General features: G+C 37.4%; 3 protein-coding genes across 8 annotated transcripts in view; all 3 read left to right on the forward strand.

The window, feature by feature from the left end:
• brdt (bromodomain, testis-specific) overlaps positions 1-2,151 on the forward strand; it is a 39,840-nt gene extending 37,689 nt beyond the window's left edge. For 4 of the 5 annotated variants that reach the window (XM_081381736.1, XM_081381734.1, XM_081381735.1 and 1 more), the window contains exon 21: positions 1,638-2,148. In XM_081381736.1, coding sequence (XP_081237862.1) covers positions 1,638-1,706 — 69 coding nt within the window. In that variant the 3' untranslated portion in view covers positions 1,707-2,148. Of the gene's footprint in view, positions 1-1,637 lie in introns of all 5 variants that reach the window. The other variant, XM_081381737.1, reaches the window with a different exon arrangement.
• Positions 2,152-4,361: 2,210 nt separating this feature from the next.
• On the forward strand, positions 4,362-20,500 carry ephx4 (epoxide hydrolase 4). Its single transcript, XM_081380550.1, has 7 exons — positions 4,362-4,714; positions 6,175-6,260; positions 9,770-9,927; positions 11,513-11,641; positions 12,898-13,001; positions 14,075-14,223; positions 19,669-20,500. The coding sequence occupies exons 1-7, from the start codon at positions 4,472-4,474 to the stop codon at positions 19,910-19,912; spliced, it is 1,113 nt and encodes a 370-aa protein (XP_081236676.1). The 5' UTR covers positions 4,362-4,471; the 3' UTR covers positions 19,913-20,500.
• Positions 20,501-24,498: 3,998 nt separating this feature from the next.
• The window catches only part of btbd8 (BTB domain containing 8), a 30,897-nt gene continuing 30,389 nt past the window's right edge, over positions 24,499-25,006 (forward strand). The window contains exon 1 of one of the 2 annotated variants that reach the window (XM_081380552.1): positions 24,499-24,706. Coding sequence is in view for 1 of the 2 variants with exons in the window: in XM_081380551.1 (XP_081236677.1) it covers positions 24,653-24,706 (54 nt within the window). In the remaining variant the exon portion in view is untranslated. The remainder of the gene's footprint in view (positions 24,707-25,006) is intronic. The other variant, XM_081380551.1, reaches the window with a different exon arrangement.

The raw sequence follows: 25,006 nt of genomic DNA on the forward strand, positions 1-25,006 counted from the left end.
TTTATATCACTAGTGCAGCGTGCGTTAATAAGCCCTGCCCGCGTGAGGCGCGCCGCTTCCTGCTCGTGTTGTTCTGTAGTTTACTAAAAGTTTATTAATTCTGAACGTGTCGCGTCTCGCGAGTCCATTTATTGTACCAAATGCGACACTGCACTCCCTTGTGAAGTCGATTGGATGAACGGTTCTCGAAATAATCAAAATGCAAACGGACATACAGACACTTATAGAGATTCCTGCCTTTTATTAGAGAGAAGTATATGTTCAGCACCCTCTCGAAGCTTTGAATATTCGATGTTCATTACTACCGAAGCTTCGAAGCTCAAAAAATGGTATTCGGACCAGCCCTAGGGGCGGCACAATTGTTTTTCGCCTAGAGCGGCAGAAGTGCACTCGCCGGCCCTGGCTGCTGCTCATTGGTTACATAACACTTCCCTACTATTCGACTATGAGGTTCATAGTCGAATCAGACCTCTCCGAATCGAATCCTCGACTATTAGAAGTCAGCCCTAGGGGTTAACTTCCATATTCATAGAACTGCATATACTAAATGAGGCAAGGGCGTAGAGTTACATTCAAGCTATTTTAAGGCATGAGGAATTTTTTTTCACAGGAAAAATTATTGACTACAGGGGGACTTTAAATGTGTAATTTGTGTTTGTATACAAATCAGTTAATTTTAACCTTCAATATTATAATACTGTAGTACCAACTGACTCCCTGTATAGTTTACAGAATTAATTGAGAAATTTGTATTTATTTTCTCCTTTAGAAAATTTGACATGTACTGTACCTTATATAATCTTCACGTTGGGGTCCTCATCGCCCTGTTGGGGGTTTGTTCTGAGATAGCAACCGGCTGGATGTACATTATCCCGCTTATTACACGGCTACTTGCTACATAATTAAATAATTAGACAAGAAATATTGATCTGAGTTGAAATGTTTTAGGTCTTTAAATGCAAAGCTTCTGCGGAGAGAGCTGTTGCTAGCAGGGCAAGTTCAAGCTAGACAGACATTTAAGACATACGGTTTACATCATACAGCTTATTACACAGCATTTCGCCACATAAATAATTATGGAGATAAGAGAGAGATTGATTTCAGATTAAACTGTTTTAAAATCGTACCTGATTGTATCTTATAATAATATTGCCAAAATCCCATTATAATTGCATTATGAGTGTGCATTAAAACACACCTATTGATACTATTATTGGTATTACTGTAATTAAGAGTTTTTTGTTTGTAATGATTAATAAGTAATATAGGTAACACTTTAAAATAAGGTTCATTAGTTAATGTAGTAACTAACAATGAGCAATACATTTGTTACAGTATTTATTAATCTTTGTTAATGTTAGTTAAAAAACAGCTGTTCATGGTAATTCACACTTTGTATAAAAAAAACAGTAAACTACTGGCAGCTGTAGGGTTTTTTTTTTGTTTTTTTGTTTTTTTTGCGGTGCATTAATGTTATCAAATACAACCTTTGATTTTAATAACGTATATGTAATAACATAACGAATGTTATGCAATAACAGTAATGGTTATTAACTCATACAATGTGTTTTAATAATAGTAGTAATAATAATGATGATGTTTTATTGATGCTTATCTTTTTAATGCTCTTTCTCTAGATGTCAGGAGTCATTGATATGACCATGCAGAGTGACATAATGGCCACCTTTGAGAAGAACTTGGACTGAGATATAAACAAATAAAAATGTGCTTGTTTGTGTTGCGCTTCTGTTCAGTGAACAGTGCAGGCCGTCTTTTCCCTTCCCATACTTGCTCCATGAGTCCTGGTGACTGAAACGGGTCTTGGTGTTTTGACAGGCAAAAAAATACTGCAATACAGCTGCATCACTTGACATTTGTACTAAATTAGCTCTTGTAAAAATAAGAATACAGTAGTGGGCATTGTACAATGTTGTAAGACCAATATTTGCACCATTAACAGTGTTGTGTATATTTTTTGAGTTTTTTTTATATTTTGATAAGTTTGATGCTTGGATCCAGAAATGCCTGCACTGAAACGCTGCTGATTGTCTGAGGCAGTTTTGAAAGAGAAACATGTCTTGACGATTCACAACAGGTTTTGTTATTGTGTATTTTTGTTTATAAAGAAGAATGTTTACTTCTCTTGATTATTATTGCCATCTGAATCTTTGACACATTCCATCACCCCTTCTGCTGTATGAATATTGCATAGCTGGTCGTCTTGCGCTAGCTGTTGTCAGAACTGTAAAGGATATTCCTGTGCAGGGCCCCGTCCCTGTTTATCCTGTTAGCTATAATTTCATATATTTGACTTGATGCAGCAATTTAAACAGAAAATGTGCTGGCTGCGTTAAACTTGTCCTGTTTAAATTTTTATATATATATATATATATATATATATATATATATATATATATATATATATATATATATATATATATATATATATATATATATATATATATATATATATATATATATATATATAAAATATTTCTGTAGTGTCAGAAATGTAATGTAAGCATGTGTGTGTATAAATATTTAGCGTTTGTTTTTTTTACTGGGGGACAATTATTATTAATTTTTATTTTATTTTTCAGTTGTCCGTCTTTGACGAATCAGACTTATTTAGATGAGTTATTGCACTTCCTGTATTTCTATTTGTATCCACTTGGAAGTGCAGTGCCATATGTTTCTCTCTTGGAGATGATAGGCAGTTCTCTGTGCCTAAAGTTAGTGGGTTCCCCAGAGCCATGTTGATTCCAATGTGTGATCTGGTGATTGTAACTGCACTGAAAACATGTTCAAAATCGTTTCTCTGACTATGATGGTTGTGACAGTTCTCATCCCAAGCACTTTATTCATTACACCGCCATGCTGAGGTGTCACAGGCTAGTGAGGGAAAGACATTATTTCAAAGAAATCACATTCTAAAAGTTAAATCAATAAAAGAAAAATAAGTATTTTCATTAAATTTTGTGTTGTGGTCATTTATAATTATGTTGAAAAAAATATTTATATTTGGGTCATTCTTGTTTCCCAGCAGATATTCGTCCCCATCATATAATCAATATAATGTTTAAAAGTTTAGGAAAGTAATACTACTATTCTACAAGGACATTATATGTAAATGACAGTGATGACATTTATGATATAAAAAACGTGTATATATCAAATCAATGCTGTTCCTCTGAACTTTTTATTCATCAAAAATGATCCTGAGAAAAAGGGATTACAGTTTCTGCTACAAATATTAAAGCAGAAAAGCTGTTTTCAACATTGGTTAATAAGAAGAAATGTTCCCTGCGCACCAAATCACCATATGACAATGATTTCTGAAGGATCATGTGACACTGGAGACTGATGCTGAAAATTCAGCTCGTCATCACAGGAATAAATGACATTTTATTATGTATTAAAATAGAAAAGTTATTTTAAATGTTTATATTTCACAATATTACTGTTTTTGCTGATTATTTTAACATGGGAATGAACTTTGGCTTGACCATCTGTTGTTGGAAAAGCAATTTAGCAGTTTATTTTAAAACGTGTTCCAAACAAAGTATTTTTAGAGAATGTTGTTCGAACTGATAATCATTTCCTACAGTAGGATTCTATTACGTAAACATTATATTAGATAGCCTAAAATCACAAAAAAAAAAAAAAATGGTATATGAAATTTCGAAATATGGTTTAGTAGTCTACGATTTCACTGCACAACTTTGGTTCCTTTTCCGTTTTATCAGGTTCCATCCATTTCATTTAAATAATCATCAAGCAGTAATTAATAAAACGTCCATATGTGTTATTTGGACTGTCCTTGTCTTTAACGATTTTTTGTTTCTTAACTGCAAGTCAACAGCAGAATAGTAAGATTGTAGCCTACAACTTTGTGTCCATACATCTTATTTAGTAAGACCAAGTAAGAATATCTAATTTGCTCTAGGCGGACTTTAAATTGGTCTCAAATAATCGTTATTTCTATGCACCATGATGAGGCACTATACTTTTGTATCCTAGGTAAAATATAGAAAGAGAGATAAACCTCGTTTACTAAAACGAGATCTCTCATGACTGACGAAGCTTCTGCTCATTATTACCGGGAGCGTTCGCGAGAGTCCAGAGAACTGCGCGCGGACAGTCTATGAGCTCGCGCTTGAGCGCGAGGTGGGCCCAGGCTGCTGCGTTGACTATTATGGGAGCCTTCTAGTTTTGTTTGTCAGTGTATACGGGGTGTAATGGTTTAGTCCGAGGTGCAAACACCTTTGGGACTGACTGAGCAGCTCTCCTGTCACGTCAGCGCGACTCCGCACCGTCTACACAGTTGAATCAGGGATCCTCCCCTGTCAGGATGCGCTCGTGACGGTGCGACAGGGCTATTACGATGCACGTCGTTTTTGAAACACAGGCAGTTGAGTAAACAAATCAATAGAAGCCGTGATCAACAAGCGCATTTTGCAGTAATGTAAAGATGGCGAGACTGCTTCATAACTTGCTGTTGTTGACAGTCGCGCTGACGCTAAAGATCAGAGTTATGGGATACTGGTCTCTCATCTATGGATATTGCGCGCTATGCACGGGCGTAGCGCTGCTCAAACTTGGCTGGAATCTCATCCTACGACCGTCAACAACCTTTCAGTGGACGGTTCGTGAGACACCCCCCGCGTGCCTGAATGACACGTCCTTGGGAACCCACTGTTATGTTAGAATCAAGGTAAGAGATTTCGTGTAAGATGGATGCATGTGAGTAGCCTGTATGTAAGAATGTATAACTTTACCCTTCGGTGCTTCCCATAGGATTTTTTTTATTGCTCAGTTGTTACTGTTGCAAATGCCTCCTCAGTTATATTTCTTTTAAAAATATGAACTTTATTGTCTCGGTCGCACAGTAAGAGTATATAAACAAGAAAAAAAAAAGATAAATTTGAAGACAAATATATCGATCATATTTGCATTTTGTAAATTTTGTATCTTGCCAAACCAGTTTGAGACATTGTTGAGAACAGTGTTAAAATTGTTGAGAAGATGTGTGAAATGAATTTGAACTCCTTTTAATCTCATTGAGAAACATTTGAGACATTAAAGTATCACCCAAAATGAAAATTCTGTCATATATACTCACCCTCATGTAATTCCAAACCTGCATGACTTTTGTCCATACAATGGAAGTCAATGGTAACTAAAAAAGAAGAAGAAGAAAAAAAAGTCATGCCGGTTTGGAATGCCATGAGGGTACGATGATATAATGTTCATATTTTTTGTTTCATAAGGTATCCCTTTAAAGAGATTGCATTTGTGATTTTTGTCCTAATGGGTTTTCTCCTGGAAGAAAGCAGTGACCACCAGTGAACATAAATTCAGCACCATTTGGGTGGACAGCAGTGTGATCAGTTTCCCACAAAATAATAGTCATTGGACTTCGCTGTCCGCCCAAGTGGTGCTGAAAACATCTCCTTAGGCAGTCTCAAGATAGCTGGGATGTATATACCTGCAGAGCTTTATAGCGTTCAAATGTTATTCTAATCGTATGCACCTTTCTCTAGAAAGTGGCATCCAACCACTTCAAGTTTTGTTCCTGAGTATATGTGTAATCCTTTTTGTTAAGGAGGAATAATATTGTAAAACGGTCCCTGTAACTACTGGGAGTGAGGAATTTGGGAATAGAAAAACTCTTGCATCAACTCATGATTTCTGTATAAAAGTAAAATAACAATTGACCTTAAATAAGTAATATCCAAATGTGCTGGAAAATAATCAATTATTTTCCCGCAGAGTTAAAAAATAAGAACTTTATATAGTTACAGTTGTTTTCTGTGCAGGAACCCAAAACTTTTTTCAAAAGGACAATTTCGCATTGCAAACAACATTCTCTTTAAATAGCCACCCAACCCGAGGATACTATCACATGCGATTTGATGCAGGCTGTCATTTAACAGGGCATGAATTTTATCATAAATGTCAATGGAAGATATTGCTTTAATATTAGCTGAAGCCTGCGGACAACGCTCCCTCTCTCCCTGATACATTTTATGGCTCTATAAAGCAGAGAGTGATGTGAGAATGGATTTTACATCAGGATGGACAGGCCCGAGTGATTAAAGGAACCGGGCAGCTTTTATGAAATCCTCCGTGAACGGTGAAGAATAACTGCCTGTGGTCTCTGTGTGATTTTAGGAGTCTGGGCTCAGATTTCACTATGTTGCTGCCGGGGAACGAGGAAAGCCACTTATGCTGTTTCTGCATGGATTCCCTGAGTTTTGGTGAGACTCAAAACACTCTCGCACACACAAGGGAAACACTTCTCTACTGGGATGCTGCCAGACACAGATCGGAAATATGTTGTTGTGGAATCAGTCCACATTATACACATGGAGTCAGAGATAATATCTGAGACACAAGCCTTTCCTTTCAACACATGCTTCTCTCTTTTCAAGACACAATGTCTAAAAAATATCAACCTAATGCTATTAATATCCTCTTGAGATTCCGAGGTGTGCTGTACTATCGTTATGGAATGTAAAACGTCTGATATATTGTATTACTGATATATTGTGATATGGAGTGTCGTGACATTCAGACTATCTTGGGACCAGTGAAGCTGTCGTTTCAGTGAGCTGCCAGACAGCGGAACTGCGATCAGGACAGGACTGTGCCTAATTAATGTGGCATGGCTCCTTTCTGCTTCACTAGCCATTCCACTGCTCCAGAATCAGTGATGAACTCTTGGACGAGTAGAGGAGACCTGGAGGACGCCCTTTTTTCTGACTTCTGCTCCACTTTAGTTTGCTGCATTCAAAATTGCAAGTCAAAGATTTCCCTCACTTCTGAGCAATAGGGAAGTGTTGAGGTTATTATAGGGCGCGTGTGTGTGTGTGTGTGTGTGTGTGTGTGTGTGTGTGTGTGTGTGTGTGTGTGTGTGTGTGTGTGTGTGTGTGTGTGTGTGTTAATTGGGTTTGGGTCATGAGAGCCTCTTCTCTCCTGACCCGTCAGCGTTTCCTCAACGTTCTCTCTCTCTCTCTCCCTCTTTCTTCTCCATCTTTAAGACACAAATACCATTAGGGAGTGCTGCCTGAATGTACTAATACAATTCAAAATTTTTATGAGTAAGTCAAACTAACTTCAGGGTACTTTCACTCCATAATTTTTTAACAAGCCATTTCATTTAAAGTGCTATAGCCTCTGCTCCTTCAGATTTTTGGCCCAAGTGGATTTCAACACAAATCATTTTAATTTGTACTATTATTGTAGGTTTAAAAAAAATGTGGCAGAAATGATCAATTCAGGTCTAAATTTGGTCAGTCTAATGAAGTCGTTCCCTACCACCTGTTACAAATATTCAGTTGTGTTTGTCCTTAGTTTCGTTTTCATGGACTTGTATTCATGAGTTTCCTGTGTTCCATTGTTCTTTTCCAGTTTCTCTTGTGTTTTCATGGTTACTAATGTCATTACCGGTAGTACATTTGTTTAGTTCAGCTGTGTTACATTAATGACCTCGTTTAGCAGCATCCTTAAGTTCAGCCTTCTCCTGTGCTTGGCGTCCAGTCTTGTACTTGTAGGCGTTAGTAACTTCCTGTTGTTCTGTTTTATGCTGTGGATTACGATTAAAAACTCGCGTTTGAACTTTATCATTCGTCATTGTCTGTCTGTCTGTCTGTCTGTCTGACACCACCTTGTCTTTTGCACAGAACTTGCAAGATCCTCTAAAATATAAAGGCTTTTATATTTACATTTATGAGCTATATTTACATTAACACTATGGGGGGGGGGAGTCAAATATTGGAAATATTACTTTATACCTGTAATTAAATATTTACTTCTTATTAGGTTTTTACCCGTTATTAGAGACTTGTTACATGTGCAAAATTTGTAAAAATGTTTTTGAAAGAAGTCTCTTATGCTAACCGAGTGTACAGTAAAAGCTGTAATACTGTAAAATATAATTAAAATAACTGTAACAGTACATTTTAATATATTTTAAATATTTTAAAAATGTCATTTTTTTCTGATGCAAAGCTGAATTTTCAATATCATTCACAGTCTTCAGTGTCACATGATCCTTCAGAAATTATTCTAATATGCTGATTTAATGTTCAAGAAACATTTCTTTTTAACCAATGTTGAAAACAGTTGTCGCTTTTTTTCTTTTTTTTGAGTAAACTGTGATACTTTTTTCAGAATTTTTTGATGAACAGAAAAGTAGAAGTGTTTTTTAAACATTGAACATTGTTTTTACTGTCACTTTAGATCAATTCAGACTTTTTTATGTTTATTGGCTAAAATTTATTTTTAATAAAATAAAATAAAAATTAATTAATAATATAAACAAATAGACAAAAAATATAAAAATACAAAAATAAATAAAGACAATAATAAGAAACACATTACAGGACATCAAGAACAAAACTAAACCATAAAATAAAATAAGAAAATTATACATTTTGATATCACAGCCTTACATTGTGTAGTTTAATTTACTATTTCAGTCATCCCATGATGTCTGATCAACTTGGTTACAGTAGTGCAAAAAGAGAGCCCAAATTTTGTAAAAGTCTTTTAGTTTCCCTTTAACGACATAAGTCAGTTTTTCCAAGGCAAGGTTGCAGGTCATTTCTTTAAACCACTGACTAGGGGAGGGTCCTTGGGTCTCCTTCCATTTTAAAGCAATAGCACGCTTGGCCTGAAGCAAACTGAAATCAATTAGTTTTCGTTTTCTTGCATTCACCTCAAGATTCACTGGGTATATATGAAACAAACAAAATTTAGGTGCAAGAGGGACATTTTCTTCAATCAGTTTACCAATCATAAAAATAATCTCCTTCCAAAATCCTTGAATCTCATTACACTCCCATATACAATGATAAAGGGTACCAATTTCTTGTTTGCATTTTAAACAACTATCTGGAATATTTGGATTAAATTTATGTACCAGTAGTTTGACTGGGGTAATGTAGGTCTGCATAAGCCATTTATATTGCAGTAATTTACACCTAGTATTGATGCTGTGATTTTGGGCAAATAAACAAGATTCCATCCATTCTTCTTTAGAAATGTCTTCCTGAAGATCATTTTTCCATGCTGTTAAATAAGACAGCGAACTCTCTTTTGATCCCTCTAAAAGTGTATTATAAAAGAATAACAGATTGCCCTTGTCCCTTAAATGTTTTAAAGTGTGATTTTCTATAATTGACAAAGGGGGTTCTAAATATTTTTTTATTTCAGAGTGTATAAAACTTCTTATTTGTAAAAAAAATGTTTCTGAGGGATATCGTATTTTCTCATCAGTTGTCGGAATGAAAATCTTTTACTTGACTTATTCCCTTATGCATCCAGTTTTTAAATCCCTTATCACTTCTCCCCGGCACAAAATTTGTATTACCCCAAATTGGTATCAATGCAGACTTTTGAATGGAGTGAATAAAACTGAAATATGAAACTGACTGTCAGTACAGTAAAATAATTGTGATTATTCATTCATTCATTCATTCATTCATTCATTCATTCATTCATTCACTCATTCATTCACTAATTGTTCATTATTATTATTTTTTTTCTTACTTTTCCATGGACTCCCCATTGTGACTCCCTGGGACCCACTTTGAAAATCCCTGCTCTATACTATCTTATCGATTTAACAAAAAAATAAAGAATGTAGAAAAGAGAGTGAGTGTTCAGACATCTCAACCTTTTGATCTAAATTGAATAGCAAACTGTATGCTTGTGTAACTTGTAGAAATCATAAAAAAGCTAAAATGTACCCATGTTTTTCCAGGTTCTCCTGGCGTCACCAGCTGAGGGAATTTAAGAGCGAGTTCCGTGTCGTTGCCGTGGATATGCGAGGCTACGGGGAGTCTGACCTGCCCTCCTCCGCTGAGAGCTACCGACTGGACTACCTTGTCACCGACATCAAGGACATTGTTGAGTATCTGGGTAAGAACAGACTGCCTCCATTATCTCAGCCCTATTTCCATTTCACATTCCAGCCTGTCTAGAGGTTTTGATAAGGCTGTTGTAGTGGTGAATGCTAATGTAGTGTTCTTCCCGATAGTCTGTAATGTGAAGGTGACCCGTTCACAGATGTCCTTGGCTTTTTAGATGCGTATTGTCAGTTTAGGCTGCTAATTATCTCTAGAGTTTAAATACAGAATTACTGGTTGAGCTACGTTACAGCGTGACTCAAGGACAAGGACAATTGTGGATGAACACTGTATATCATGTCAAAGTTAAATTCAGCTTGTCTGCTTGCACACAGTGGCATGTGTGTAAGCGGCTGGTGGTGTATTATGACAGGCCGTCAACGACACGTTATTAGGATTCATGATGATGTCTTGCTCCAGGGTCTCAGCTCCTTGACATTGGAATCACTATATTGCAGACGGTGGAAACTTCCACCCTGGCTCACAGCAATGGAGTCATTCATCCTTAGTCAGTCCTTGATATGACACTAAATGAACTGCAACGTGATATTATTGCAAAAAAGAGTGTGTAAACAGTATTGCTAAGTAAAATATTAGAAGAACATGCATCATTTTTTTTTGTTACATATTGTTACATAAAAAAGAAGAAATAGTTCTAGATTTCTAGATTTTAATTAATTGGCTTTCTGTGCCATATTTTATATGATTTCATTTATATTCTAATCTACAGATCCCCGCACATGACATGCACACAAACCGAAACTATCGTCCAAATGAGCACCATTGTGCAATGTGTCTAACCACTAAGCTACAGTTCCTACTTAAAATTTAATGCTGAATGTAAATTAAAATATTTATTTTTAAGTTCAAAATTATGGAGCCCCATATGACACGCGGGTAAAAAGTAATTTATGTTTTAATAATTTGTTCCCTCTTTTCAGGTCAATCGTGGCCACATTGTATTCATTCCCTCATTTTAATTTAGTTAAAACATAACCATGTTTTAGCTAAAACAAGGAAACAAATTAATAATACAATTGTCCAGGAATTAATAAAATGCAGGAATGAATTCCTAATGTTTTTTTTTTGTTTTTTTTGGAAAAAAAAATTTGGGCTTTCAAATTAGAGGACAACATTTTTGGTTGGAACTGTGGCCTAGTGGTTAGATATTATGCTATGGTGCTCAGTTGGAAAATATGAGTTCGAGTTTAGCTTGTGTAATTTCCCGATCCTATTAATAAGTCGTGGTTCAATGCTTAATTCATGGCAACAATTTTTTATTTTTTTTTAACCCCTGCATGTCATGAAAATATATGAAATCATATAAAATGCCACTGAATACCAATTATAAGTAAACTCTGAAGTATAACTGTTTCAACTTGAATCCCAAATATCAATTTTATTTCACAATAAAATGGTTATGGTGCTTATTTGGAAAAATATGAGTTTGAGTTTGGTTTGAGTCACTTCTCAGTCCTATTCCCCCTGTTTTCGCTATCATTTCCCATCTTGTCTCTCATTTTTTCCTATTAATTATGAGGCGTACATGCACAACAAACACAAACATGTCAGCTTCCTCCTTCTGATCCTCTCCTCAGGATACAACAGATGTTTTCTCGTGGGGCATGACTGGGGTGGCATCATCGCATGGCTGTGTGCAATTCACTACCCTGAAATGGTGACAAAACTCATAGTGCTGAACAGTCCTCATCCCTGTGTGTTCACTGGTAAGAGCTCTGTACACCTGACAAACAGACTTCCTGTTCAAATATGCCAGTTCCAGAGGCTCTGCCTTGTTTTAAGGGCTCATTAGTATGACCTGCATCATTCACAATGAAATATTGTGGTTTTGCCCAGGGAATCATGGGGCTTTGCCCTCCATCTGTCTTGTGCATTCCAGCCTGGAGGAGGAGGTAATTACAGGCTGGCTTTTGGCAGAGACACAGGACCCTCTTATAATAACACTCAGTACTTGCCTAGAGTGACACATACACTAATACACCTTTTGATTTTCTTGTTCTTTTGATATGTATCTCCTCTAAATGGGGTGTCTTCAGTCTCAACCCTGTAATGCACGTTATGAAGCACGTTTGATACAATTTTCTTACATAAACTGGATCTCATTACTGAAATCAAAAGGTATGTTGCCTAGAGACAACGCTGTGGAAAAAAATTATCAAAGACTGATAATAGAAACTACCTGCAACATGACAGAATTAAACAAAATTGGCTCCTAGTTTATCTTTTAATTAAAAAAAATGTAAATACTTAAAAGGTAGATATTATCTATATAACATATTTTAACACGTAGATAATGTAAAAGACTCTAAATGTTTTACAATTAGGTTTATCTACTTACAAAAGTGAATAGTTTTTTATGATGGCTGAAAAATCAATGCAATTTGCTTCTCTGAGAGCAGTTCTCCAGAGTAAAAATGTGTGTCCCCCCCATGCATTGGAGATTTAAATTATTTTAAAACGACTGCCAGGATATAGTGTGACCAAAAATTCTCTTTACTCATTTATTTAAAATCTAAATCCAAAACCATTTCATTGCCATTTTATATATGACTCATGTGCTTACACACACACAAAAAAAAAAGGTTTTGTGAGGTAGAGACCCGCGCTTCCCGCTTCCCACACAGAAGTGTCTTCCTGCCTCCTCCAGCCAATCAAACCTTGTCCCGCGCCACGCTCTGTTGCGTCAGGTCCCGCGGGAGTGCAGGTCTCTACCCTGTTGCCACCCTGTACAGTGGTGGGTTAAAGGGATAGTCCACCAGAAAATGAAAAATCTGTCATCATTTACTCACACTTATGTTATTCCAAACCTGTGACTTTTTTTCTTTTCTGCAAGACACAAAAGAAGATATTTTGAAGAACGTTGGTATCCAAACAGTTTTGGTTTCCATTTAATTCCATTGTATTGCACAAGTCAATGGGAACCAAAACTGTTTTTTCTTAATTTTCTATCTTCTCTGTCCAGATTATGCCCTTCGTCACCCCAGTCAGATGCTCAAGTCGAGTTACTACTTTTTCTTCCAGTTGCCACATTTTCCAGAGCTAATGCTCTCCATCAACGATTTCAAGGTGAGCTTGACATAATACAATACTGTTTAAAGATTTGGGGTCAGTAAGTTTTTTTTTTTGTTTTTTTTTAAGAAATTAATAGCATACTATTCAGTAAGTATGCATATGCATTAAATTGATTAAAATGTTACAGTTAAGACATTGTTACATTTAATATGTCAAATAAATGCTGTTCTCTTGAACTTTCATCAAAGAATCCTGGGGAAAAAAAATCAGGCTGCTGAAAATTCAGTTTTGGTGACACATGAACAAATTTAGCTGTAAAATATATAAAAATATAGAAAACATTACATAATTCAATTATTAAAACACAATAATATTGTATTACTATTTTTACTGTGTTTTTGAACAAATAAAGCCTTGGTGGGCATAAGAGACTACTTAAAAATCTTAGTGACTCAAATAGTTGTATATACTTTTGTTACTTGATAAACCTTACTGTAATAAATTAATGTAATGAATGTACAGCAAACAATAGATTCTGAATTTCTGGACTGATTTGAGAATTTCATATAAGGAACTGTACATATGTAGCTTATAAGCTTAGAAATGCTAAATTACTAGAGTGTGGGTTGATATTGTTTTAATTACCCATCATTCTGGATAATTCTTCATAACTGAACAGCTTTTCGGTCCAGCATGTAAATTTGTTTGTCAGAATTACTAATACAGAGTAAATCAGTAGGCCAAGTATATCCATCTGTCTTCAACACACACAGCTGAGTCATTATGAATCAGCTCTTTAACTAACACTTTGGCTTGTTTTGGATAAGCAAGTAAGGAAACATTTTCTCCACCAGCATCACGTAGTGACCCACAGTTCTGTAAGAGGAATGGCTCAAAATCGCTCTGGCCACTGTGCAGGACTTGTATCTGTCATTCCCAAGATGAATTCATGCTGCATTGGCCGCACAATTAATAATAATAAACTAATAAATTATTGTGGTCTTAAACCAGGTCTTTCAGTTTTGTTATCCAAACCCTGTAAGTACATAGTAGTTAAAGACACCTCATATAAAGTAGGACCAAATTATGTGACTTCTTTCTCATTGCTTGCTAATGTGGATTTACAGGCGCTGAAGAATCTATTCACCAGCCGCAGCACAGGCATAAGTTGTAAAGGCCGCTGGCTCACCACAGAAGACCTCGAAGCATACCTGTATGCCCTCTCACAGCCAGGGGCCCTCACAGGGGCCCTCAACTACTTCAGAAATGTCTTCAGGTACTTGTGTTTCTTATTTAAAAAATCTCATAACAACCCCCCATAACACCCCCCCCCCATAATGGATCCTTTGTTGTATCTCGTAAATCACCCCTCTAATAATGCCCATAATGGTACCAAACTTCTACAGTAGTACAAATAGGATCTATACTCATAAAACGAGGCATTGGAAAGTTTGTAAGTACATCAGGAGCATAAGGATGTAGTGTAACGACGCCCAGTTCCAGGAATGCACTAATATTTTGCTGGTAGTACCAATTTGCAACAATTATTAGTTAACACTAAGTTGTCAACACTTCGGAAAAAATAATAATTCGTCGTTACACTACATCCTTATGCATCGCTTTCTGCCAGGACTTTGCCAGGAAGTGACCTCGACGTCCGGGTTAGCGGTAGCATTAGCCATTAGGCAAGTGTTATTTAAATAAACTCCTGATGTACTTACAAACTTTCCAATGCCTCGTTTTATGAGTACAGAACATATTTGTACTACTGTAGAAGTTTGGTACCATTGCAGGCATTATTAGAGGGGTAATTTATGAGATACAACCTTGGATCCATTAGCGCCTGCACTAAGGCTGATATCTCTAAATAAGCTCTAACTTTAATAATGTTCAACCAAGGGAAAAAAGGCTTTTGGGGGGTGTTTGGCTCAAGGTTATGGTGCAAAGGACCCTAGGTTGATTTTACTCCGAACCATCCCTTTTACACACAAAAATGCTGCTTAGTTACTGTCAGAAAATGTCGCCCTCTAGTGCCTGAAATGCATATATGTTTTTTTTATAATATTATTTACCAAGCAACTTTTTTGAGGAGCTGTTTTTTTTTTTTTTTTTTTTTTTTTTTCAGCTATTGCAGCAGTAATTCCTATAACATCATTGTTTTCTTATAAAGAAAAAAGATTATATAACTTTCAAAATGTTATAGACATAAAATAAATCGGTATCATCATGATTTAGGTGGACAGAATGGGAACTCATTTCATAAGTGCATGTGTCCCTGTCAAGAAGGAAAGAGATTGATTTCATGCTCTCTGAACTGTGCATGAGCAGCCATTAACTCACTGCTGATGTAGTAATGATATTCATTCATATTGAGTTCATATCAGCAACAGATCAACTGCTGGGTGTATCTCTGAGAGTACTAAACAATCAAAATTGGTGTTTCAGTTAATTTTAATACCTCTGACATTTGTGGAAATACTCTTGCTTTAATCTGCTTGCGGAGTGCATGTGTTTGAAACATGTGAGACGTGCACGCATGACTGAGCCCTCCATCTGCTCCTGAAGCACACTTTGATTATGTCTCAGGGCAGAGCTGCGCTGACTGTGTTTGTGTGTGCGAGTGAGTGTGTAGGTGGGCAGGTGGGTGTGTGTAGGAGGGCGCTAACATAACAGTTTCTACGGAAACCAGAAACACTTAAGTCCATATCAGAGAACTGAGGAGAGGAGCCTAAGGTGTCCAAACCTTTAAACATGTTTTTACCTCTTTAACTAACTGGTGTGTCCATGGCGGGGTTTTAGGGCTGTCAGAAAGTTGGAGGGAGTCAGTGGAAACATTATAGAGAAAATAAATTAAGATTTTACAAAATGTATTTTTGAGACTGTCAATGTGGAATGATATTTATTATGAAAAACAATATACAAATATTTATAGCTGAATTGAAGATATATGGAAACATTACAATACATCTTATAGAGCGTAGAAAAAAAGATACAATATAATGTCAGATAATATTTTGCTTTGGCTTCAGTGCAGTAATAATATAAAAGCTAATTATTTAATTTAGCATAACAGCACACTTTTTCTCACATAGTACAAATAGGTCTTTATACATATTCTAGCTGCCTTCATATTTTAGGAAGGGGGTCTCTTGCAAGGGAATCATCATGTATGGGGATCCATACCATCAAAAAGTTTGAAAACCCCAACTATATACTATTCTTAAAATGGCACTGATATTTGTAAATGTAATATTTCTGTTACGTAACTTGGTATATTAGAAACCTGCACGACGAGGAATAATTCTAGGAAACAGACTTTAATCACAAACGCTCAGAAACCAGGGGAAAACCACACAAACATTAATGAGAACAGACAGAGACGTTTAGTAGACAGAGGGTTTAAGTATAGAGCAGACAAAGGAACCTAATTAGTAAATGAACAGGGCAAAGGTTAATTACATAACTAATTAAACAGACTGGGGGAAACTAAGTCACAGGACTAAACCAAAAACACAATGAAAACATAGGAGACAGACTATACATATAACAATTTCATGTTTACTGAAATTTGTATATGTTACAGACTGCTTTCCTTATGATCATTCTGGCATCTGAAAATTATCCAATCATTTATACACCCTCAAGTCATTCTAGGTGTATATGACTTTCTTCTGTAATCCAAACACAATCAGAGTTGTTACGAACTCCCAATCAAACACTTGTTAAAAGGGTAAGCAACTTAAAAAGGACACATTAAACGAGGTGCATTCTAACCAATAACATTTATTATAGACCAAAAATAATGAATGCACTCAAACTCACATTTCCTAACATTCAAACAAACGAAGAGAAAAATACAAATGTGATCAAACTGACCAAACCAAAATCAAGACACCTTCACAAACTTCAGCCTTAAAGGAAGAAGTCAACAATATATGCATTAGATCAAAGACAACAAGAACACTTGAAAAACAGCTTGTATCCAGTGACTGTCTGGACATAGTGGCGTGCGTGGTGTTCATCGTCGCGTGCTTCGACCTGTATCACTCTCATCTTAACTCCTCCTCAGAACTCCTCCCTAGTATTTCTTCATTCCTCCTCATGTCCTCAACAACAAACCCAGAGCCAGTACCAAAGCCCTCTAAGGGCCTAAAGCCTGAGCCCACCATAGACCCAGAGCGCGTTGAGTCTGTCCAGGTTTATGAGCTGGCCACAACATCCCTTTTGGAGCTCGAGCCTGAGCCAGTGTTTGTCCTGGAGTCCTTATCTGCACTCGCCACGTCCATGAACCACAAGCCAGAGCCCACCACAAACCCAGAGCCGAACCCTGCAACGTCTGACGACAGGTGTGTGAGCTGGTATCAATGTTCACCCCTGAGAGAGTGCTGGTGGAGTTGGACATCATGGAGCGGAGTTCCACTCATTTTCCTACACCTGAAGTATATTCCTCCTCGTGTGAACTCCTTTATACCCTGATTCCCTGATACATACAAGCCTTGTTTCTACTTTGGTCCCGTCTAGTCCTAAGTATTTTTTTGTCATTGTTGGTTAAGCCCAGTTCCAAGTGGTCTTCGTGGCCCAAAACCAAGACTCTTTCGCCACGGATGGTCCAACTCAGCCTCCCACTCTCAACTCTCTCCTCCTCTGGCAAAACCATCCAGGTCTTCGGCCTTGCCTCTGCTGTCTCCTTTCAGCCCTGTGGCTCCTCCAGTGTTTCCGACGTGTTGCTCAAATCCTCCTTGAGCTTCCCAGTCGTCAGCTCGCCTTGGTGCATGAATCCCTCAGCTCCAGCTCCACCTCAAGCCTCCGAGCTCCGGACTCCACCTCGGCCTTCCGACCCATCAGCTCCACCTTGGCTCAACGCTCCCTCTACTCCACCATGGTCCGTAATCCTATAGGCTCTGCCAGGCTCCCTCCGGCTCCACCTTGGTCAGTCATCACCCCGGTTGTGCCATGGACTTCCGGTCCTCCGGCTACACCTCATCCCCATCAGGCCTTTCTTTCCCTCTGCTCCACGTTGTCATCACTCCCACTGGCTCAACCCCGGTCTGCCAAGTCCCCATCTCCACCTTGGTCCCACGAGCCTGCGAGTACTCCTCGGCCTTCCAGTCCATCGGTGTCACCCCTGATCTTCGGCTACGCCTGGGCCTCCCTGGCACTTAACCATGCTTAATCATCATAAGCACTATATAGCACACCATAACAAGTTGTCTGGCCTCGTCAAGAAAACACGGACTCACTTACCTGGATTACTTAACTTTGGATAACAGGCGCAAGCATCTAGTTTTATCCTCAAGCCTTCTTTAAGTAATCGTCTAGAAATCAAATTCGTCTCGTCTTCCCTGTCATCTTCTCTTCTCGTCTGATCCCTAGTGTGTGTGGGTCACCCCCCTCCTGCCATCAAAGAGAAGACTGGCATTTACCAATGTTATGACTTACCTTCTGCTGTGTCTGTTCCTGCTGCCTCAATAAACTGACCTAGTGTTGTTCTTCATCGCTTTCGTCATCATTATGTCGGAGCCAGTTTGTATTGGTAGACAAAAATGATCTTATAAATTGTAAGAAGGTTTTTCTGTTTTTCATTTTGGGGCTTTTTTTAAAGTTATTATTATATTATTATAACGTTATTATTATTATGATTATTTTTTTAAAATATGTCATTGTTCTAAATATTTAGTAATTTTCATAATTTGAAACTAAAATAAAAGGTGTGACATTTTAAGGAATGTGATTATTTCATATTTATATGTATTTCCATATTTTCTGAGAGGTATGGACCATGTGAGTCATCAAATGGCATTAAACAATTTCTAAACAAACTGCAAAATGCTGCATTCTCAAATACATTCATTTAATGCATTAATTGCTTCCGACAGCACTGAAAAAAAAAAAGATCAGCATCATCTAGTGGCTGTATGCGGGACAGAGTGAAGAGTGGTACATGCTAGCAGCTCACCATACAGTGTTTTCAGTGTCTTGAACGGCTCCTTTTACAAAAAAAAAAAAAAAATTCTTACATCATTCAGTGGTTTCGTGTGAACGAAGATATTTCTTGAGACAACGCCATGTTTACATCATTTTTTTTTTTTAGAACGAGGAAAAAAAGTTTGGATAGGGAAAGCTCTGGCTTCGTGTGGATGTGGCCAAAGTCTTCATTTTGTTTCGTTCTTTTTCTTGTGTTTATGCTGCCACACATTTTCTCTGTTTATTCTTTGTTGTTTCCTGAGTTGATTATCTCCTTTGTTTTTGGTTTAAGTATAAATTAAAAGTGCTGCATTAGATCCTCTTCTCCTCATTGCCAGCCCAGCCATGACAGATTGATTGGGAACAGTTTCATTGGTAACACTTTACTATAAGGTTTAATTTGTTGACATTAGATAACTACATCATTTAACATGAACTAACAATACAAATATTTCTACAGAATGTATTAATCTTCGTTAATGTTAATTTCAGCATTTAGTCATTCATTAAGTAGTATTTGTTTAGATTATGGACCTGGGCTAACATGAACCATCAATGAACAGTTAACAAATATTAATAAATACTGTAGCGAATATATTATTTGTTGTTTATGTTAATGAATGCATTAACTAACGTTAAAGAGACCTTATTGTAAAATGCTATCGATTAATAAATCATCATATCATGTAATTAATTTGACATTTAATATTTTGAATCAATTGACAGGCCTCATTTTTGTATTATTTGTATTCGGCAGTGTCCTCCCACTGAGTCAGAGTGAGGTGAAGTCTCCTGTATTGCTGCTGTGGGGAGAGAGAGATGCCTTCCTGGAGCAGGACATGGCCGAGGCCTGCCGTCTGTACATCAGAAACCATTTCCGCCTCAACATCATCTCTGGAGCCAGTCACTGGCTGCAACAAGACCAGCCCGACATCGTCAATACACTCATATGGACTTTCATTAAGGAGGGAGAAGGACGGAAAAACTACAGGAACTTATAATGGGGTCCTTCGCCCTCTGAGCTTGTCTGAAGAGGGGGACCAGGGAAATGCCTGTGAACAAAAACCAATGTAATGATTAACGCAATCCTCGTTTTAAATTTGATACATTTAAGATATAGAAAGAAATCCAAATTCAGTGAAGCGGAAAAGAACAAAAGCACATTTTAATTGGAGGGGTTACGTAGAGGGTAGTACGTTTAATCTATTTTTCTCAAGTTTGCACATGACATTCGCCTTAAGGTTTCTTGGTGACAGTGTTTAAAAGTGTGTTGCAAAATATCTGTGAGTAAGTTGTAAAGTGTGGTGCCTTTCAACATACCATTTTGCAGCGTAAAAGATGTGCCATATCTTTTTGAGGCCGAGCTGTGGGGTTGTCAGCCATTTGTATCATCAGTTTTGATACTCTCTAACACGTAACACAGTCTTAAGGGAGTCCTTAACCCCTCCACATCTCTATCAGGTAGTGTTGTCTTAGTGGAAAATATTGGTCCTCTTCTTTTTTGTATTTTTGACAATATTTGGCTTAAACGTTTGAGAATGTCATTATTTTGATCCTCCTGTATGATAAAACAAAGTGATGTTTCAATATACTGGCATGGTTTTATTTCAGTTAGCCTAATAGCTGGTTTGATTTGCATTGAGAGATGATCTTATGGAAAGTGCTCCATGCCAATCTCTAGGTATGGTGAAGGCTATGTGATGATGTGGGGCTATTTTAATTCCAAAGGCCAAGGGAACTTTATCAGGATGCATAGTATCCTGGATCCATGAAGTAACTGGCCTTTAAAAATAAAAATCTTCCTGCCTCTATGGGAATTTAACATAGGGGTGTCCAGACTTATGCACCCTGTATTTTAAGGAAGAACATTTATTTATTTACGATACATTATTCATTCACAAAGAAAATTGGTGTCCTTAAAGGTTGGATTTTTCCTATTTTTTTTTAATTAAGGCATTAAGTTCAATTTCCAAAAGATGATTTTTTATTCCTCTTTTTAGTCGACTTTAGCATGGGTGTCTAAACTTATGCATAGCACTTTAAAAGGTGTGACCTTTTCCGTGGGGTATTACTTTATATGTAATATGCAATATGTGCATATTTAACAAGATGCAGCATATTTTAAGATGTGGAATATTTCACTATACATATTTAAGTCACTATACAGACATCCTTGTTTCAAAAGTATTTGATCAGGCAAAAAAAAATAAAAAAAAAAATAAGGGAAATTAAAAAAGGGAGGGCAAAACCTCCCTTTATTAGTTTAAAGCTGCTTATAAAATTGGAATGTGGTCAGAAAGTATAATAAATGTTTTTAAGGATGTTAAAAAAATCATTCTTATTCTGTAATTGGTTTATCCAACAAATCCCATTAAACATACACGCTCAACCATGTTTTCAGTCCAAGTTAGTGTAATGCAATAAACTCTACTAATGTTGCCAGACCAAATGAGTTAGCAGCCAAGCACTTCCAGTTTAATCAGATTCATGCACAGTCAGTCTCTACTAAATAAATCATAAACTAATTGTATAAAATGTCACATTTTCTTTATTATTGCTATTATTTCAGTCAAAGTTGCTCTTCTATCAGCTTGAATCAGGCGGCCCATTCTCCTCTGACCTCTAGCATCAACAAGGCATTTTCGCCCCCACAGGACTGCCGCATACTGGATGTTTTTCCCTTTTCACACCATTCTTTGTAAACCCTAGAAATGGTTGTGCGTGAAAATCCCAGTAACTGAGCAGATTGTGAAATACTCAGACCGGCCCATCTGGCACCAACAACCATGCCACGCTCAAAATTGCTTAAATCACCTTTCTTTCCCATTCTGACACTCAGTTTGGAGTTCAGGAGATTGTCTTGACCAGGACCACACCCCTAAATGCACTGAAGCAACTGCCATGTGATTGGTTGATTAGATAATTGCATTAATGAGAAATTGAACAGGTGTTCCTAATAATCCTTTAGGTGAGTGTATATATATATATATATAGTATAATAAATGTTTTTAAGGATGTTAAAAAAAAATCATTCTTATTCTGTAATTGGTTTATCCAACAAATCCCATTAAACATACACGCTCAACCATGTTTTCAGTCCAAGTTAGTGTAATGCAATAAACTCTACTAATGTTGCCAGACCAAATGAGTTAGCAGCCAAGCACTTCCAGTTTAATCAGATTCATGCACAGTCAGTCTCTACTAAATAAATCATAAACTAATTGTATAAAATGTCACATTTTCTTTATTATTGCTTTTGACATTTTTTTTTTTTTTTACATTTTAAATGTAAAGACATCACTTTTATTATTTTTAAATACAATATAAATGGATTTCTAATAGAGGTCCTAGCAAACAGTATCTTAGTTGAAGGGAGTGTTTCATTTTCTGAAAAACACTAAATGGTTACACACTTTTATTTTTCGATGCTCAACTTTAGACGTTTTAGACTAGGTTAGTGTTAGGTGTGTAAGTAGAATAAGTTATGTAGTTGCAAAGTTAGTACAATGTCTAAAGCGGACCATCGAAATAAAGTGTTACCAACTAAAGTAAAAACAAGAGATAGGAGGGAATGGGATATATACACTCACCTAAAGGATTATTAGGAACACCATACTAATACTGTGTTTGACCCTCTTTCGCCTTCAGAACTGCCTTAATTCTACGTAGCATTGATTCAACAAGGTGCTGAAAGCATTCTTCAGAAATGTTGGCCCATATTGATAGGATAGCATCTTGCAGTTGATGGAGATTTGTGGGATGCACATCCAGGGCACGAAGCTCCCGTTCCACCACATCCCAAAGATGCTCTATTGGGTTGAGATCTGGTGACTGTGGGGGCCATTTTAGTACAGTGAACTCATTGTCATGTTCAAGAAACCAATTTGAAATGATTCGAGCTTTGTGACGTGGTGCATTATCCTGCTGGAAGTAGCCATCAGAGGATGGGTACATACATGGTGGTCATAAAGGGATGGACATGGTCAGAAACAATGCTCAGGTAGGCGTGGCATTTAAACGATGCCCAATTGGCACTAAGGGGCCTAAAGTCTGCCAAGAAAACATCCCCCACACCATTACACCACCACCACCAGCCTGCACAGTGGTAACAAGGCATGATGGATCCATGTTCTCATTCTGTTTACGCCAAATTCTGACTCTACCATCTGAATGTCTCAACAGAAATCGAGACTCATCAGACCAGGCAACATTTTTCCAGTCTTCAACTGTCCAATTTTGGTGAGCTCGTGCAAATTGTAGCCTCTTTTTCCTATTTGTAGTGGAGATGAGTGGTACCCGGTGGGGTCTTCTGCTGTTGTAGCCCATCGGCCTCAAGGTTGTGCGTGTTGTGGCTTCACAAATGCTTTGCTGCATACCTCGGTTGTAACGAGTGGTTATTTCAGTCAAACTTGCTCTTCTATCAGCTTGAATCAGTCGGCCCATTCTCCTCTGACCTCTAGCATCAACAAGGCATTTTCGACCACAGGACTGCCGCATACTGGATGTTTTTCCCTTTTCACACCATTCTTTGTAAACCCTAGAAATGGTTGTGCGTGAAAATCCCAGTAACTGAGCAGATTGTGAAATACTCAGACTGGCCCGTCTGGCGAGATGGTCCTCACTGCAAAGCATAAAATCCGGGGGGAGGAGTCGGATAAAATCCAACTCCTCCCACCTTACATACCTAAACCTACCAATCTCCACCCCCTGATCCCTAAACCCACCCCTAAACCTACCCATCTCCACCCCTAAACCTACCAATCTCCACCCCTTATATAAGATCCGACTCCTCCCCTCGGATCTTGTGTACTGCATTGAGGTGCTACTGCGTCTGGCACCAACAACCATGCCACGCTCAAAATTGCTTAAATTGCTTAAAAACCCTAAACCAACTTTTTTTTAGTTAATGATCTGTAAGAATGTGGCTTTATTAGTGCTGTTCATTCATTCAAGTATTTTTTTGACATTTGTTTTTAAAGTATTTTAATTTGACTAAATATGGTGTAAAAACGTCTGAGTGCTGCCCTCTTCAGGTTGAACAGTGGCTACTGCAGTTGAATTTTCCTATTGGAAGTTGTGGTACACTCTGACGTCAGAGGGTACCAGCTAACCACGCCCTTGCCTGCAGAGAGATATGTCTCAGATGCACGCCCCCTCTCCACTGGGCTCTGCCTACTTTTCCAGCATTTTTCAAATATTGCCAGTGGGTGGAGTCAGGCTCTGACCAGGGGTTTAGTTACCCTTTAAATCACCTTTCTTTCCCATTCTGACATTCAGTTTGGAGTTCAGGAGATTGTCTTGACCAGGACCACACCCCTAAATGCACTGAAGCAACTGCCATGTGATTGTTTGATTAGATAATTGCATTAATGAGAAATTGAACAGGTGTTCCTAATAATCCTTTAGGTGAGTGTGTATATATATATATATATATATATATATATTTTTTTTTTTGTTTTTTTTTTTTTTTTTACTCATAATTTGCTTTGTTTCTTGAAAAGTTTCGTTCTATTACAGTTGGCACACATCTAATAACCTCACACAACCTTCACCTACTTTGCATGCCATAGGCTACATTTCACATCTAGACCGCATGAGGGCAGCATAACAAAGTCAGAAATACTCCCAACTGCCAGACAGCACAGCACTCCTCATGTAAATTGTGAAGGTTGTGTCAGCTTTCCATGGACTGTTTAAATTTACTTTCGCTATCAGAATCATTTGTGAACGTTTAAGTGCAGATGCGGATGTTTAACTGTGAGGATGACGCGTTGTTCAGTTTGATAAAGTGTGAGGTAAGTGTCCTCATCCAGTTGTCATTGACAACACGACAGTCTCATGATGCTTTTGAAATGTCATTGTGCCTCAGTGAGCGGTCTGTTAGTTTTATCGTCTCCAGCGCGATATGAATATTATATTTTTTCTTGTTGGAAAATGCAGATAATATTTCTATTATTCATAGCGAAGTTTAGGCTATCTCTTTGTGGTTAATGACAGTTTATAGGCTAATGGCTAGCAGTCTGGAATGGATCATTAAAAACACACCCACATCCTTTATTTTAACATTTAGCGCACATGATGTGATAGATGAAGTG

The sequence above is a fragment of the Scardinius erythrophthalmus genome (genome assembly GCF_964197995.2).
Source record: "Scardinius erythrophthalmus genome assembly, chromosome: 12".
Taxonomy (NCBI): Eukaryota; Metazoa; Chordata; class Actinopteri; order Cypriniformes; family Leuciscidae; genus Scardinius; species Scardinius erythrophthalmus.